The sequence below is a fragment of the Nyctibius grandis genome, chromosome Z (genome assembly GCF_013368605.1).
Source record: "Nyctibius grandis isolate bNycGra1 chromosome Z, bNycGra1.pri, whole genome shotgun sequence".
Taxonomy (NCBI): Eukaryota; Metazoa; Chordata; class Aves; order Nyctibiiformes; family Nyctibiidae; genus Nyctibius; species Nyctibius grandis.
Window position 1 is genome coordinate 43,096,960 of NC_090695.1, and position 17,376 is coordinate 43,114,335.

The 17,376-nt window shown below is 40.8% G+C and overlaps 1 protein-coding gene across 1 annotated transcript in view; it reads right to left on the bottom strand.

The window, feature by feature from the left end:
• MAMDC2 (MAM domain containing 2) overlaps window positions 1-17,376 on the bottom strand; it is a 62,642-nt gene that overhangs the window by 18,349 nt on the left and 26,917 nt on the right. The window contains exons 3-8 of the mRNA XM_068423210.1: window positions 10,832-11,097; window positions 10,011-10,095; window positions 8,914-9,051; window positions 6,461-6,717; window positions 3,457-3,550; window positions 671-817 (exon numbers count right to left, since the gene is read on the bottom strand). Coding sequence (XP_068279311.1) covers window positions 671-817; window positions 3,457-3,550; window positions 6,461-6,717; window positions 8,914-9,051; window positions 10,011-10,095; window positions 10,832-11,097 — 987 coding nt within the window. The remainder of the gene's footprint in view (window positions 1-670; window positions 818-3,456; window positions 3,551-6,460; window positions 6,718-8,913; window positions 9,052-10,010; window positions 10,096-10,831; window positions 11,098-17,376) is intronic.

Here is a 17,376-nt window from a genome sequence, read left to right on the forward strand (position 1 = left end):
GGTTACCAGAAATAAGCATTTTTCAAATTTACACTGCAAAATTCTCTGTCCTGCTGGCCTCCCTGGAAACATGGCTGTTTCAAGGGTACCACTCCAAGACTGAAGAATGAAGGATGGGGCACAAGGCCTATTATTCCCCACACCAAGTATAAAGAGGTGAGACTTTAGCACATACGATTAAGAAGCATGGATACTCTACACAAAGAGATGTGTGAGTTTCAGAACTTATTAGCAGGCCTTTCACTATATGTCTTCACTACTCAATGTTTCACAGTTTCCCTTAAAAATGCCGTCTATCCTAAGCCTGGAAGAGCTAAGAGCCCACCATTCCTCTACATTAAAAGCAATACATTAAGCGACTATTATATTTGCTTGCATATTTTTGTGGAATCATCCCTTCAGTGACTACAGATCAGTATAGTGAAGATACTCTGATTTACGGCCCCGCATGACTATTCAATAGGTGACCTTCCCCCTTTACATGTGGGGAGGCACAGCCAGAGTCCCAGCTAGGATACAGTGGTGTACACTCATTTTTAACAGCAGGGAGTTGCAGTGAGGCAATCTAACCAGTGTGCCGATGACATTATTTAACAGAGTGAACAACGATACAACAGGTTAACCTTTATATCCAGTCTGACTCTTCCAGTGACAAGGAGTTTTGATTTACCAAACCCGGTAGTGTGATCTCCTGCTCTATACACATTACGCTTCACTTTCACTCTGCTCCATCCTGGGCCATCTTTGGGATCCTGGTAAAAATTACACAGGTCTTCCTCAAAATTGCAGCCTGCCTCAGAATGATTGAAAGGGGTTCCTAAAAGATAGATGAATATGTTCTGTTAGGAAGAGCACAGTATAATAAGCATAGGTATTTGAAGCACAAGGATGCCAAAGTATACTCTTGTTTCATCTTTCTTTGCATTACAGAAGGTGAGCATATGCAAAGATGTTACACTTATATAGTGCAAAGTCACAATGATATCAAACTATCAATTTTCTATAGCAAGTGGGTGTTATTTTCTTATATTTTTTCTGTAGCTGGGACGAAACCTCCTTCATAGCCCCTATAAAATATAAATAAGCTACAGATATTAAGAGAAGATTCTTTCTTCAGGTCATAATGCACAAAGACATTCAGACCATGCATTTTCGTCCTCCTCCTTCCTTCAAAAAGATATTTGGACAAAATGACTGTGAGCGTGCGCGTGTGTGTGCATGGGTGTCGTATTTTCATTTCAGTTTCCAAGGGGATAACTTTCTAACAACAACATTTAATATTCTTTTAAAAGTCACTTTTTTAAAAACCTTTTTGTAGTCACGTATAATGTGTGTGCATATGCACGCTGTAAGTATGTATGCCAAATAGCTTTTGGTTCATATGCCACCTCATGGCTACTGACCTCTGGAGCTATACCTCGCCTCACTCATTTAGCACTGCAGTAAAGCAAGCTGCACCATTTATAGTGAAGTTGATTAAAAGCTAAGCTAAGCTCTCCAGCCCTGCTGATGGCTCCCTCTTGACCTGTGATGTGGAATTCATGGGTCAAGATTTGCTTTAGTCTGAAAAAATCCCCCTGGTGAATGGGTGCTTTTAGATAAAACATTTCTACTTCTTTAAAAGCCTCATCAGTGACTTGTACCAGATGCTGGGGGAAAGAGGGACACAACCTAAAGCCATCATGCAATTTTTGGCTGTGTCAGGAGTCAGGACCCTGTGAGCATCACTCTATGGCAGCACGCATGACCCTTCCGCATGGAGGCTAAGAGGGGCTTCCCGGCAAGGGCATGGACAGAGGCAATCAGCTTCAGGAGTAGCAAAATTTTGGCATGGGAGAGATGCCTGCTGTCTTTTCAGCTGCAAATAAGCCACATCCAAGCACTACCTATATGACTTTCTCTGCCTACAGAGAAAAAGGAGGCAGCCCTGGCCTCCCCTCACTGCTTTCCTAGCTAAAGAAAATGCAGCTGGAGCACTACCAGGTCCACACAGCATTAAAGATTCATCCTTTGGTGAGCAAGTTTAATATTCTGGTACCTCTTCCCTCCATTTGGCTAACATTGAGACCTTTGTTGACCAAAACTTCCAGAAAAATAAGGAAAAAACATAATGCTGTTACATACACTGCTATGGCTGATGACAAGGAGAATGAAGATCTCATGGTTTTTAACATCTCTACTCAAAACAACTGAAGATGGAAACAGGAGCTAAGTCTGAAGGATTAACCAGCTTTGTTGTAGTTCAACAAAATATAAAGCAAATATTTGCATTCATTTCTCAAACAGAAAAAAACCGTCAAATCTTCGAAATCAGAGTTAGTAGGCAAAGTTCTAGTTGAACCTACCAAATTTACCAGAGCAGATCTAAACTTGGGCCGTGATAGTGTGACTAAATCAGGGTTGGGGCAGAAAATACTATAAAACTTATCCCATACCTCAACACATCTGACAATTAAAATGGAAAACACAGATGAGCACACAGCTTCAATCCATGGCATACTGCAAACATAACTCAGGATTTTTGTTGCAAAACAAAGGAAAAACAAAACAGGCATTGAGGAGTTGATGAAACAACTAGATTTACTCAGCCAGGCGCTGTGGATTAGTAACATATCTGGAATCTAGCTCCTATTGATACTTGAGCAGTGCAGCTAAAGCTAGCAGAGACTCCAAGCAGATAAAAAAAGGGCAAAAAAATCTTTTTCCTCGATTGCTTCAAAACGTTAGCCAAAAATTCAAACTTGTGACCGAAAGAATGGATGGGCTCAGTGGGAAACTACTAATCTACTTTTGACTACTGCTTAGTGCTACAGCAAAACCCAAGCAACCAGTACACACCTGCATTCACAAATGACAAAGTCCTTTATCCCAAGTGCCCATACAGCAGAAGGAACATGGATTCAGCTGACTTATGCTGCTGTGAAAACCTAATAAAACCCTGACAGACACACCACTCTCTGAGATAAATAATACCTCCCTGAAGAGTGAAGACAGGAAGGCAAGGCTGCCATTCTGGCTCTGAAGAACACCTCAGGGCATGTGGCATAGAAGATATTCCCTACATGGGCAATAATGAAAAGACCAGGACATTTTTTTCGTCATACCCATTACACCTGGGGAAATCCCCCTCTCTTTCTGCCACAGGCCTGCAAGTGGTAATTTGTTCAAAAGCTGGGGTGATGCAAATACAGCATTCAGTCCAGTGCTCCAGTTGCAGATCTCTGAGGCAAGGTCTTTGGAGAGGAAGAATTAAGGACTCGTTTCTGGGCCAAATGAATGGCATTGGTGTTTATCTGCTGTTTTGTCGCCAGGAGGAAGAGGCGCCCAATGGCGCTGGTCAGCTGAGAAGGTAGCAGCTGCACATCACTACCAAATACTGCAAGTACTGACAGATGGTTAGGAGGGGCAAAGCAAAGGGGGAAAACAAGGAAGGTAAGTAGCAATAAGAACTCATACCTGTCTGGTTGCTGCAGTAAACCGGAGAGAAAGAAATGTCATCAAGGGCAACATAACCTCCCTTGGCGCTATTGAAAGCAACTTCAAATATTACCTGGAAATGATAAATCTTTGTTATTCATTCACCATATACACAACAATAATTTTGGTACACAACTTCATATTACAGAATTATGATCGGATGTCCCAGAGAGACTCCAGGACATCTAAGACAGCACTGCAGATGTTGGGACAAATTAAATTATATCACTTATTAGGGATATAAATCAGAGCCTGACCCTGGCACCAGATTTTTGCCCACTCAAGGTCAAGGAAAAATTGAGGGGAACATAGCTCTTCTGCTGCTTTATGAAGCATCAGTTTTAAAGATGCAATAAGGCTACTGTCACGATACCATACAAAGCCAGGATTCATGGTCATCAGTCTGTATTGACTATAACTCCAAAGCTGCTTAATTATTAATATATCTAGAATCTATCTGGATCAAGAGCTAAAAACAAACTGTGTGGATTACACTGCTGTTACAATATTAAGTTTTACTGTTTTCTCTAAACATCCTCAGACACTGAAACCCATGCCTTGGCATCAGCTGGCAGGAAAGATTTCCTTTAAAAAGTTCAGTTAAGATAAGAATCAGAAAAGCTATCGCTGTGTTTTGTTTACCACAAAAATCAAACAAAGTTTGTACGTAGCCATTCCCGAGGGACATCATCTCCTCAAGTAAGAGGAGGACAGTCCATAACTCTTGAGGAAGTGTCTTAAAATTTCTCTTAAGTATCAAAGCTCTGAGTTACACGAAAACTTTGAGAAAAGGCCTGAATCACAAGGCAACCCCAGGGACAAAACAAGGATATAATGGTTTCAGAGTGAAATCCTGTTCGGTGAAAGCAATGTCTGTGATGTCTTGCCTAGGGATGGAAGCCAAACTAGGAAAGCCATGAAAGAATCCTGAGCAATCTCCTTTAGCCGGATGAAACAAAGAGGAAAACCCTCTTGAAGCAACTGAAGAAATTACATGCAAGGCTTAGTCTTATTTCTGTAAAGTGATCTCTAAAATAATGACTGTATTGGTTTACATAAAAATTCCTGGATCAGAATAAAGGCCCACCTAGCCCAGTGTCTTGTTTCCAACAGAGGTCAACTACAGAAAGAACTGAAGACAATGACACATTTTCAGTTCTTCTTCCCTCACATTGCATTCCTGGTGGATTCTTTCTTTCCCATTAACTTCTCTAATCAGTTTTTGAACTGATCAGAATAATGGTATCCATAGTATGCTGTGAAAGTGAGTTCTACAGTTATGTGATGTAGGAAAAAATCCTCCCTTTGGTTTACTTTAAAACTGTTACCTGGTAATTAAGAATTTGGAACAGCAATGTAAATTGTGAGAAAAAGGGAACAGTTAATCTTTTCTGTGTCATTCATGATTTTTATGAACTTCTACCATATTCTACTTCAGTCATTAAATGTTATTTCATTAACATGACTTCTCCATACTTTTGATTATCACCATCTCCCTCTTGTAGTTCTAGGATATTCTTTTTTAACTGAGACAGCAGGAGTTACATACTCTGCTGAACACAGGGGTACCCTGTGCATTCAGCCTGTGGTACGACACCCTGTTTTGCTGTTTATTCCAGTATAGTTCCCAACGTTCCAGATGGTTTTATGAATGGCACTAAACTGAGAGGATATTTTCACAAAACTGACCACAGCAATGCCAAGCTCTAAGTGATCATTAGTTAACTTCCATCTATGGCGCTAGGACTGTTTTTCCCCTTGCATATTACTTTATATTTATTGAGTAAGTAATTCACTTACCATTCAGTATTATGAGATCTTATCAGATCTAATCTCCTTTTCCATACCATTTGAATTCTCACAATTCAAATGGATGACTTGATCACTGACTTTACAGAGTGTAAAAGGACTATGTAACAGCTGATGAAAATCAGCTTTACCCCTAATAATTTCTGAAAATCTGCAGGCTTACAGTGAATTGACAAATTACTTACGCAGAGTTAAAGCAAGTAGAATGAAAACCAATTTATTTGTAATCCTAGTACTAGAAGTGTATATATATAGGGAGAGAGTACATATATATTAAAAAATTACATATCTATGTATAAAATACACATTATATATTTGTATACATGTATACATGTATATGGTATATATTTGTATACATATAAGTATATATGTGTATATATAATACATATACACTGTTTATTCCAATCTTCTAAGATATTTATATATGTATTAGATATAAGAATATATATTTTACATACATATAAAGATATAATGTACAATATATACACACAGACACACACATTTGTATACATGTATGTGTGTGTGTGTATATATATTTTTATACATATACTTACATATATATGTAAAATGCTTATTCCAATCTTCTAAGTTTTTTTTCAGTAAACACTACAGAATAAAAAATTCAGTTTCTGATACTCTTGAAATTAATTATAGTAACCATAGAGAGATGGCTTTCACATCTAAGGACTACTGTACTATTAGCATCCAGTTTGGATTCTATCAATTATCTCATGAAAGCACAGAAAGACTGAATTGCAGGATTGTATAAGGCAGAGAATAGAGCTCAAATATTTCTTTTTTATTTTTCTTCTGCAGTAGGAGCCATGCATTATTTTATGATACTCAGCATCCTCAAAAATAGATCATTGAGTCACAGAAATACGGGACTGAGAGAACACTGATGTTATTTAGTACGAACTGAAAGACCTCACATTAGTAGGACTCTACAACCTCCCAAGGTATTCTGTTCAGGCACTTCACCAGCTGGCTTCATCTTTGCTCCTCCTTGACCCTTATGCAGTGGACAAAGGAAACAACAGATCTTCAGCGTCTTTATAAACAACTTTCAGATACTGCACGGCCACTGCCACATTCCCAGCTTGGCCTGAATTGGCACTGATGCCTGATGCAACCTGGAAGTCGTGGCTGGACTGTAAAGGAATCACTGCTTTACCTCCATGGGGTATGGTGCATTGAAGTCAACTTCTGCTAGCGCCCAATCCGCACTCAGCGCACTGTCTGTTTTCCAGATCTCTTCATAAAAGCCACTCGTGTCTCTCAAGTAAACGGTAAAAACAATGCTACTCTCCTGCTTAAGTTGGTAATAAAAAGATAAGCAGCCAGACATTGGGGCCGTGGTCTTTGGTGAGATTAGCTGGGCCACTTCCTGAAAATGTTTGACGTAAACAGAGTCCACATACATGTAGTGACCTAAAAGTATAAAACAAACTTGGTATAAGGATGCTCTTTAAAGTACATCACTTACAGGAAGTATCAGGAGATGGGCAGGGACTAGACATGTATCTCTATGACCTGGACAACAATGGTTGATTCCTAGGAAATTTCAGTAATCCTGAGAGATCTTTTTTTTTTCTCCTTTCCTCCTATGTACAACCCAAAGATGTTTGGCTAAGATACCACTGGCAAAACAGTCAGTCTCAGCTCTTTCTTAAGTCTTTATTCAAGACCTTTATATTAAAGAAAGTAATAAATTCTCTGAATTTTGGAAGCTATTCATAAATGGAAAAATATGTTACAACTGAATAAATTCCCTGCCTCCCAATAGCTCTGTAGAGTATTTAGTCTTTTTCAAGTGCAGCTTTCACTGAGACAACCTAAGTAAATGAACAAAACTATAAGCCATGTGTTTCCTCATATGTTTTTTGAACTCAGCAGTTCATTAATATATCAAATGAATTGGCAAATAACCTTTATTCTGCACATTTCACTGCTTGTATAATTCTACTCGGTGTGTCTAGGATTTGTTTTCTAAATGTTTCATCTTTAGATGAGTAGACTCCCTCCCCCTCAACAGCCAATATGACCTGCACGATTTTCAAGGGGTACAGCTTCTCAGACTTTGATTTTGGGAGAGTTATCTTGATTTAAACAGGACACATCCATGCGCATGGATATGCTGTGCATCTGTAGTTTTTCTTCTTCTACACTCCCAGAAAGACAGCATCAAACAATATCAGTTGATGAACAGAAAAATGGTTCTTCACAAGCAGAAAACTTAGAGGAGAACCGAGTGTCAAACTGCCAGTGTACTTGAGCATGGACACTGCAAACTGTGCCGTTAGGTTTGTGTCTACACCACTATGTTAATTAGCTAATAGTGTTCTCAAACCCAGAGATGTCACTTCTTGATTCACTCCAGTGGAAGGAAGGGAGAGGGCTTGCTTAACTGTGAGTCTCCTCCAGCCTGCCCACTGCCAGGGGACTGGTGATGCTTCAGCAGTACTTGCCTGAGAAGCTCTGGGCTTCATTTTTGCTCTGCAGTTCTACCACATTTCATAACTTAATTACAATCTCCCTGGCTGATTCTTGCAAAAAGAAGGCTCTTCTGTGACTTTTGGCTTCTTGGGGTCTTCTCAGTCAATTGTCAGAAGTGAGGGTTTGGTGTGAAAAAGAAACACTGTGGCTACAAGAAAAAAGATCCCTCCCAGTTGGCTGCGTTTCCTATCACATACAGTACTTCATTTAATAGGAAGAGCCACTGTCTGCTGTTGAAGTTGTGGTGAGTTAAACTTCCATCAAAATTTGACCAGCATTTAGCTGCCATGGTGTGATGCAGGGTTGGACTGACACTCTGTACTCAACTCACACAATTGTGAAATAAATAAAAAGGCACAGCGGCATGAGTTAAGGAAAGAGGATCAACCCTGCTTTTCATGATGCGATTCCTTGCGCCGTCACAAGCACCATGTTGTCTGAGACACACAGTGTGATGCAGCAATCAGATCTCCTGACCATCACCTGCTGCAGTACTTGGTGCAACACTCCATCAAAGGCTAAGATATCCCCCAACCCTTCTCTATGACTATGTAAAAGGTTCCCCTCTCAACAAGGTGGCCGGGACAAGTACTTCATACAGGGCAAGTGCTGAAAATCCTTTAAGTCTTTACAGCATTCTGCCTCTGACGAACTGTATTAACAGCACCACATTTGACTGAAGGAAATAAAACTCCTAAACTGTGCAATTTAACCCGAGATTCTCCAAATGTTTCAGTCCCTTAGCTTTCCTACTCAACTTTCCCAATAGCCACTGGAAAGAAAACCCATGCCAGATGTACAGAGCAGCGGTACAAGATTTTAAAACTTATTGTGGCCCATACTTTTAGAATCCACAGAAAGATGAATTTTCCTCCTCTCTGTCCAAAATTTTATCCTTATTTTGAGTAATTTGAAGGCTAGCAAAGGGCATAACAACCTTATAAACCTTGTGTGAACTTCTGCAAATTCCCCCCATCTTTTTCTAATCTCTTTTTTCACCTAAGTCATTCTTACCCCACCCAATGACAGGAGAAAAGAAAGAACTCACATAATTATGCACAGTATAAGAGTCATACGTGGATCACACACTCAAATTTTCCACTATACTTCTGTTTTACATTTGTTGCTTACCCAGTTCACTGTTAAGTGTGTGGTCTTTGGGCAGGATAGACTGAGAATTGCGAATGTTCCCTCCACCAACAAACCAGTTGACATTGGGGTTCCAGCGGTTCACGAAGCCACAAAGATGATTTTCTTCAAAGTCACATTCTGCAATTGCAGACATCACCAGCTCAGTTCACACATTTTCATTACAGAAACTGGGAGAGAGGCTATGGCTAAGCACTGGCCTCGTTTTACATATGGCAGTGCAGATAACACCTACATTTATAAAACTGGGCACAGCACTTAACAGCTTATAAGAAATGGAAGCAAACTTAGCCACAATTTTTGATTAATTTTTGATAAAATTCTCATTTCCATCCTCTTTGGTTCGATCTATCTTTTCATTATTTGGCAATATAGGAAAATATATTTAGAACCAAATAAAACAGACGTAAAATATACCACTTCATAGTACTAAATAGTCAGAGCGGAACTTCCACTTGTAAATCAGGGACGGCTAGAAGCAAAGCAGAACTAGTATTTCATAGCAGTAATGAGACTGCTTTGTTTTCTTCAGAGAGCCAAAGAATTGTGACAATTCGGTTGGACTCCACCAGAGCTCCCCAGAAATGCAAAGGTCTCCCAGCCTCCTAGCCACTGAAATTTTTGAACTTCATGAGTGGTTTTTGGCAAATGTCATGGGGAAATAGCACAAAGCATAAACATCAACAGTTCTGACTCTGCAGCCTGCAAGATGCCATTGTAAGGGAGCATGAGCAGGCAGACAGCAGAAATAATCTTGCAGCTGTTATGTCTAATATTTGCAGCAGTCTAGTTTTGTGAAAATACAACACTTGTTCCTGCTTGAACAACAAATAGCTTTAGAATGAATTATTGTATGTGAAATGTCTATATATATCACAGAGATGGGTGAATAAAAACACATATTAGTGTGTGCAACCTTACATTAAAAAACATTTATATCGAATATGGCAGCCTACTTTTCAATGAGGAAAAAGCTATTGTCTTTTTTCTAAACTCAGACCTTTAATTCAGTTTTAACACTGCCAATAAGGCATTTTTTTCTATACAGAGAATATGGGAGCTAAGCAGACAGTACTTACCAATACAATATCCAGGAGTTATTTTAATTTCAAAAATCGCTATACTGGCGGATTTATCTTGTCCCATTTCACCTTCCAGTACGATCTGCACAATATAGACCAAACTGTAAATTTTAGGTTTTCAGTATTTCCATTATCACCCTGGACGTTTAAACAGGATAAACAGGAGAACAAATTAAGTACATGTGGGGGGCTCATCATCCTTACAGTCAGAAGAGGTGCTTTTGCTGGAAGAGCTTGGCAGAATGCATTAAAGACAGAGTCAGTGCCCTTCCTCGAGGACAGAAGGCACACTGAAGGACAACGAGACAAGGCAAAAAAATCCCACGCTTCGTGTAAGAGTATGGGACTCCAGATTCGTCAGCTGTGGCTGTACAGGACGTTATTGTGAGAAGTGCAGTGTGATGGGTTTTGGGTAGAAATACTCTCCCCTCAGCTTCTGACTCGTCCCAGAAGGGCACAGAGGACAGGAAGGAGTGAGATCAGGTGCAGACCCAAGACCTGGGACGTCCCACATCTGCTGCAGGACGCCAGCAGCTCCACAGGGCTGCCAGGAGGTGAGGCATCCTCACTGCACAGCTCAGCCGGCCGTGCTTTCCCCTGAGCCGCGCCACGCGTTCGCTGGGAAGAGCACCAACTGCCTGCCTCAAGCCAGCTCTGCTCACTGCTCGTAGGGACAGAGGGGTGGACCGACTCACAGCCTGCCAGCCCTAGAGGTGAAAGCCAAGAATAGGGACCAGAGTGGAAATGTTCGAAAGACAACCGGTACATGCCAACACGTGCACCAGAAAGCCTGTAGCATCTTCTAAAATCGGTCTTACCTTGTACTTCTTTGTGCTGTTTGTTAAATCTAAGCTAGCTATGAGCCAGCTATCTGAAGGCTCCTTGGCTGACCAGAGCAAACGATCAAAGCTCTCCCCTTCCTGCCTCAGGTATAGGTTGAGCCTGGCGGGATCGGGTGAAGTCTCTGAAGTCGTTGCTATCTGATAAATAAGCCTGACACAGCTCCACTCCTCAGTGTGCAGCTCAGGGCTGGACAGCACTGCTTTCTCACCCTCATAAGATGTATCCACAGAAATGTAATGTCCTGGGAACAGACACATATCAGAATAATAGATGTCAGAGGCTTTGCTTTTGCATTCCTGGACAAAAGTACTTATTTATAAAGGAATAGTTGTTCTGAGGCTAGGTCAGGAGATTGAGGCTGCCGCTCATTCGTTAAGCAAGTCATTTAACCTTTTGATATTCCACTGTACCCACACAAATGTCACTCCATGTGTCTCACAGCATTTTTAATCAGAATTTTAAAATTATTGGAAATCTTCAGAGACAGATGTTATATCAATGTAAAGCAGATTATTAAGTAAGTATTGCACTCCAGAACTGACAGCTGTATCCTAAAGGGATAGAATACTAGGGATATTGTTTAGTGGTTGACTTGGTACTTTTAGGTTAATGGTTGGACTCGATGATCTTAAAGGTCCTTTCCAACCAAGACAATTCTGTGATTCTGTAGACAGACGATTTGATTGACAAGATAATTTACACAGGCAGGAATATGCTGCAGGAATATTTAGGTGTTTTACAGCTCAAACCTTTTTAACTTTGTTTTTATAATTTAGATTTTAAAACAATACATAAAAAACACATTGCAGCCAAAAACTTCTAAAGCATTTCCGGTTTCAAAGAAGAAAACTAGAAAGACACTCTTAAGTAGTAAAACTAACATGTACAAATCTGCTGAATCAAAAAAGTGCTAAATGTAAAGCTACATTTAAACATATCAGCATTCTCAGTGGGATTATTTCAAAATTACTCTCTGCATAGATATTTTAGGAGCAGGGCCTAAAATATAACCTTCTCTATAAAAACAAAAGAAAGGATGCAATGACAAGCTAAAAATGCATGAGGCCAAAAAAATGCCAAAGAAACAACACACAGATAAAGGAGGCAACAGTAAATAAATCACAGTGAAACAGAAGCCTGGTCCTGGAGGCTTTACTAACACATCAAAACCAAGATAAGGAGAGTAAATTGGGATACAGGAGTCACAGAAACCTGGAAAGCAATGCCAGAAACAAATGAAACAGAGAGAGAAAGAAAATTAAAAAAAAAAACACAAACACAACAAAACAACAAAACAAGCTAGGACATCCATGTCTGAAACATTATCCCATAGATGGTCTGGAAAATGATCCTCCTAACCTAGCAGCAACATATATCAGACAAATCCCATTCCTGATACTAATTCTCAGCAGCCAGGCTGCAAGCAAGAGTAGTAAGAGCTGTCAGGGACTGTATTGAGTCTGTCCTTCACCCAGCAGCACATAACTCCTATCCTCTTTAGACTCCCCAGAGCATATATATCTTCTTCTTTAATCTCATTTCACCTGACCACAGAGCTTGTCTCAGTTTCCACACATATGTAAGCACTTGCTTAACTTGGACACAGCAGCAGCAGGACTGATATTAAATATATTGCTTGCCTTTGAGGCACACCTTCCCCTCCCAAATCCTGCCTGAACCCTCCAACTCTACCAGTCCACCCTGGGGTTGCTTCCTAGGAGCTCTCCTATTGCCTTTTCAAAAGTATTCTCTCCGATGTGAAAAAAATCATCCTCATGGACAGTCACCACCCCGCCCTAAGCCAAACAGCAGGTACAGATCTGGTCTCTCTCCTGTACACCCCTGGGAAGATGCAAGGAGTGGGCAGCAGCTCTGACAACACATGATTCCTTGGGCAGTGCATGTTACAGCATCCCCCTGCATCTGCTCTCTCTCTCACCTGCAGACACTGTGCACAGCAACCCATTTGTACTGTACATTTTTGTTTAACAGATGTAAGATAAATGATTGCTACTTACTTAGGGGGTAGATGCAGCCCTAAGCAGTATAAGGGGCTGTGTAAATACAGAAAAGCTGCATTTTCTTTCCCTTTTTAGGGAATGGAATTTTTTTGCCTGTTACCGTAATTTCTCTTTATATGTACTGTGTCTGGTTTTAGTCTCTTGGAGGAATATACGAAATACTTGTTACTGCAGCAGCATATGAAAGAAAAATAAACACAGGAGTAAATATTTAAAATTAGGCACCTCATGTGCCTGCCAAATACTTAATCTGCCACTACATAAAATGTGAGTGCATAAAACTTGCATATAGATATCCAGTTAGTTCACAGGAGTCAGCACGCACAGCATTTATTTGCTGGCATGGGCTAGTCCAAGGTATGCATGTTTTTTCACATGCATGGAGGACAGGGGTAAATCACCAAGGCTCTATCAGAAGTTGAATGCTTCTCACACATTTGTTTTTAATTGATATAAGTGGCAATATCCAGTTCAGACGAAGAATCTGTGGTTTTAGGCTACTCTGAATTTGGATCATTTTGCTTACAAAGAAACCTGCAATTCAGAATCCATGCCTGGCAATTTCAGTTTAGATTTCAGCCCTATTTTTGTACACACTTCATGAGAAACCCCATAGGAAACAGAGCCTTCTTATAATATTAATCTTTTTTTTTTTTTCTATAAATAAATTAGTGTCGACATAGGAAAACGCATTCACATGAAGACCTCAAATCACCAGCTATGAGGCTTAAATGGTTGCCTGGCTTTAAGACTTAATTATAAGTAGACGAAGGTTATTCTACAAAAATAGTGATTTTAAAAAGAAACAAAACCTCTTAGAGTTTCCAGTTGGGATGATTACGTTAATACAAACTTGACTCTGCGTTCTCTGTTTGCTGTACACTTGCTCTCACTTGCTCTGATTCCCAAACATATGAAAGCAAAGATCATGAACTCTGTTTTTAAACAGGGTGGGGGGCGAGGGGGCTGGGGTTGGTTGCTTTGTTTTAAAAGATTAATTTAACCTATTCATTAAGTCTCCAGAAACAGATCGCTCTCACTCCCAACCTGCTAATCATTTTTGCATCTTCTGGAAGTTTAAAAGGGTTATTTGTTCCACTGAAATCAATGGGAGCACTGACAGAGAGCTTTATGTGCAAGTTTAAATGCTTTGCTAATCAGGATCAGGGAGCCTGGCACTTTGCAGTACAAAGCACAGAAAATGCTAATGTTAAACTTCTTCCAAATGAATGCTGGCATTGACTAAACGGCCTTTATACTAAACTGTATTTCAGTAATAGCAACGACATGTGCCATTGCTGTAGAAAGGAAGGTCTCACAATGCAGACCTCAAGGGCTGACACAGAGCAATTGTGAGAGCAAATCAACGTGAAGAGAGGGTTCCTTGGAGTAAAGAATCAGACAACTTTCCACACTTGTTTGTGGGAGTAACAGAGGGATATTTAGCAGTCTATGGAAAATCTGAAAAGCACAGTGCTGTAGCCTGAAATCTCTCATTAAAAATGTAACACGCAGCTACATCTCGCAGCATGCCACATGATTATTTTCCTCAAAATCCTCCTCCTCCTCCAAATGCCCGTAGCACTTAATTTGTAGCAGTCATTCACAAGTTATCAAGAGGGCTACTTCTCAAAATCACAGGAAAGCACAAGAGAGGTCATCACAAAATGCTAGGAAAATCCTGATGGCACAGAAACACAAGCATGCAATTTCTGGCAATTAGTTGCTTAGGGGGTAGATGCAGCCCTACGCAGTATAAGGGGCTGTGCAAATAACAGGAAAGCTGCACTTTCTCTCCATTTTTAGGGAATGGCATGGGTTTTTGCCATTACGGTGAAGACACCACACAAGCTTCTTCACAGAGAACAAAAGCCAGGGACTGCCAACTACCATTGATGGCTAACAGCTAGGAATTCCCTGGTGAAGGCAAACACCTACAGCTAGCAGAAGAGATGGGAGAAAGGAGACTCTCAGATGTATTTCCCTCACCACTCACTCACTACTCAGGCTGGCAAGTAACGCACTTTTTACCCACCTTCCTATAATTACTTTCTACCTACGGTGTAACTTCACTGTCTTCTCCCTGACAGCTGAATCAAACTGTACAGGACCAAGCGTATGTTCAATTTACATTACTTCATGTCCAAGCAAAATATTGAGCCCGGTGGGGATTAGGACGAGTGTTTCAAACCTGTTCCTCCTCAGTGCAACTATGCATTGCGGTGGTAAGACTCACAAAACAAGACCTTCAAAATCCTTCTGTATGCATGTTTCTCATCTTGCTGCTCTAATAAGCAGTTCTGTACAGTCTCTCTCAATTACAGCAATTACAAATACACTAACTCTATGAGTCATTCACATAAATTTTCCAAATCTATATTTAATTTTTTTTTCTTTACTTACCAAATAGGCATCAATAGATCAATCAGCAGTAATTATATCAACAGCTTAGGCGAAGGGGGGTTGAGACTATCAACACTACTTTTTTTCCCAAGAACAGTGCAGAAACTACACCGATTGCCTTCTCTGTAAATAACTCAAACAAGACAAAATGCCAGACACCAGCTAATAAGCCAAACTAAATTCCATTGACAAAATGAAAAAACCCAACTGGGATAACTAAAATTACCAGTTAGCTTTTCAGTTATATATTTCCTCTAAAAATTTGGAAGGGTAACCACAGACATGTTAGACCCTTCGTGGGGTTTATATCTGACACAGCTGTTCGCTTAGTTCAGCAACAGTGCAGCTTTACAAGAAAAACTGCATATAAGCAGTGAGCTCCAGTATTAAGGAAATATGAAGCAGAAAAAGTTTGGGAATTTACATTTGATTAGGCACTCATTTATACAGAAAATTTGCAAGAAATGTCTTAAACTTGCCAGTCACGTTTGGATTTTCTCTGTACTTCCCATACAGTAACAAGAAAGAGTATTACCCGGGTTTCTTAGGACAAAAACTGATCTACCGATACCTTCTCTGGAATCTCAGTGTCTGGATTTTGGGCCATGGCTTTACATTTTTTTCCAAAATATTCTACTGCCAAAAAATAAAAAAGGCAGCAAAGCATTTCATTTTTTAGGACCTATTAAGGCTTCTTACATCTCCAGGAAAAGTTAGATAAAAATATTAAAGATACAGCCAGAAAGACATCATTTTGCAAATGAAGTTTGCACATGGAGGCTACCCCTGGGTACAGGTGAGGTTTAGATCAAGGTTCAGATTTTGAGTTAAGAACACAGAAATTCTAACCGCTACTTCATATGAGATTTTGGATGACTCTAGAAGAAGGCTTGTGGCACCAAATAGGAAAGCTTCAGACTCAACACTCTGCTTTTCATTCAATTTCTTTTCAGTTGAAAGCAAACTTTTCAACTAAAGTGGACATTTTTTTGCTGACAATTTGTCTTGAAAAACAGAACTGTGTGGATCGACATTACATTTGTCGTATCTATGAAAAGTTGAGGTTTTCTGAAGAAAATTCTTCCTTTATTCAGGAGTGGTCACCATGCATTTTGGTAAGGCTTTTTGGAGGAAAGAGGAAGAGTTAGAGGGTGAGGTGGGTTTTTTTCAAATTTTTTTTAGGCTGTGTCTTGGGAAAGTAAACGTTGCCTGAACAAGTGATTTTTTGAATCGGAGGGAAAGGTTTTGCCCTACAATTCCATGAAGAAAGTAAAAGTAAAAGAAACCCCCAAACTGACCAAACACACAAAAGCCTGCACAAATACTTCAGCTGGGCCCACAATGTTGTGCTGGGATTAGAGAATAAGCTTAAAGTCCAACTATAGTGGCGATTTTTAATGAGAAGTCGAATGCAGTTTGGAATGCTATAATATGTTTTGACCTACAAGCAGAGGGCTGTTATCAGAGCTGGAGGTCTTTGCAGCAACTTTTGGTCCATGCAGCCTTAAAAGCTAGGCAGTGTCGGGCTAGAGGGCACTGAGCCCGCACCCCAGGTTCCCATGTCGGATGCTATGGTGCAGCTCCCACAGGGTGCCGGTGCCAGCTCCCAGCTGGCTGCAGGCTTCCCCTTGCTGCCCTCATCTGCCTGCCACAGGGCAGGTCCCCTCTGGGCAGCCTCGGCCACAATGTCACCAAACGTGACGGACATCAAGAGCCGCCAACACCTCTTCTGTGAGCAAGGTATCTCAGTATTAGCAGTGCATCCCAAGCAGCTGGAGAAAGCATCGCCTCTTGCCATCACTGCTGGACTGGAGGAGGAGGAGGGTGCACCACCCAGGCCCCTGGGGAGTCTGCCCCATGCCCCCCCTCCCTGGCCTGACCTGGAAGACAGGGAAGTGCGGCCACAATGGCGCCCCTTGCGAGAGTCAGTGTTTAACCGCTTGCCCTTGGCCCTCGGGAGACCTGCGGCAGCAGCTTCTGGAGACCTGCGGCAGCCGTTTCTGGAGGCCTGTGGCAGCCGTTTCTCCTGCGCCCCCGACCAAGAGACGTACACACAAAGCACATGGAGCCGCGTGGCAAAGCCTGGCCCACATTAA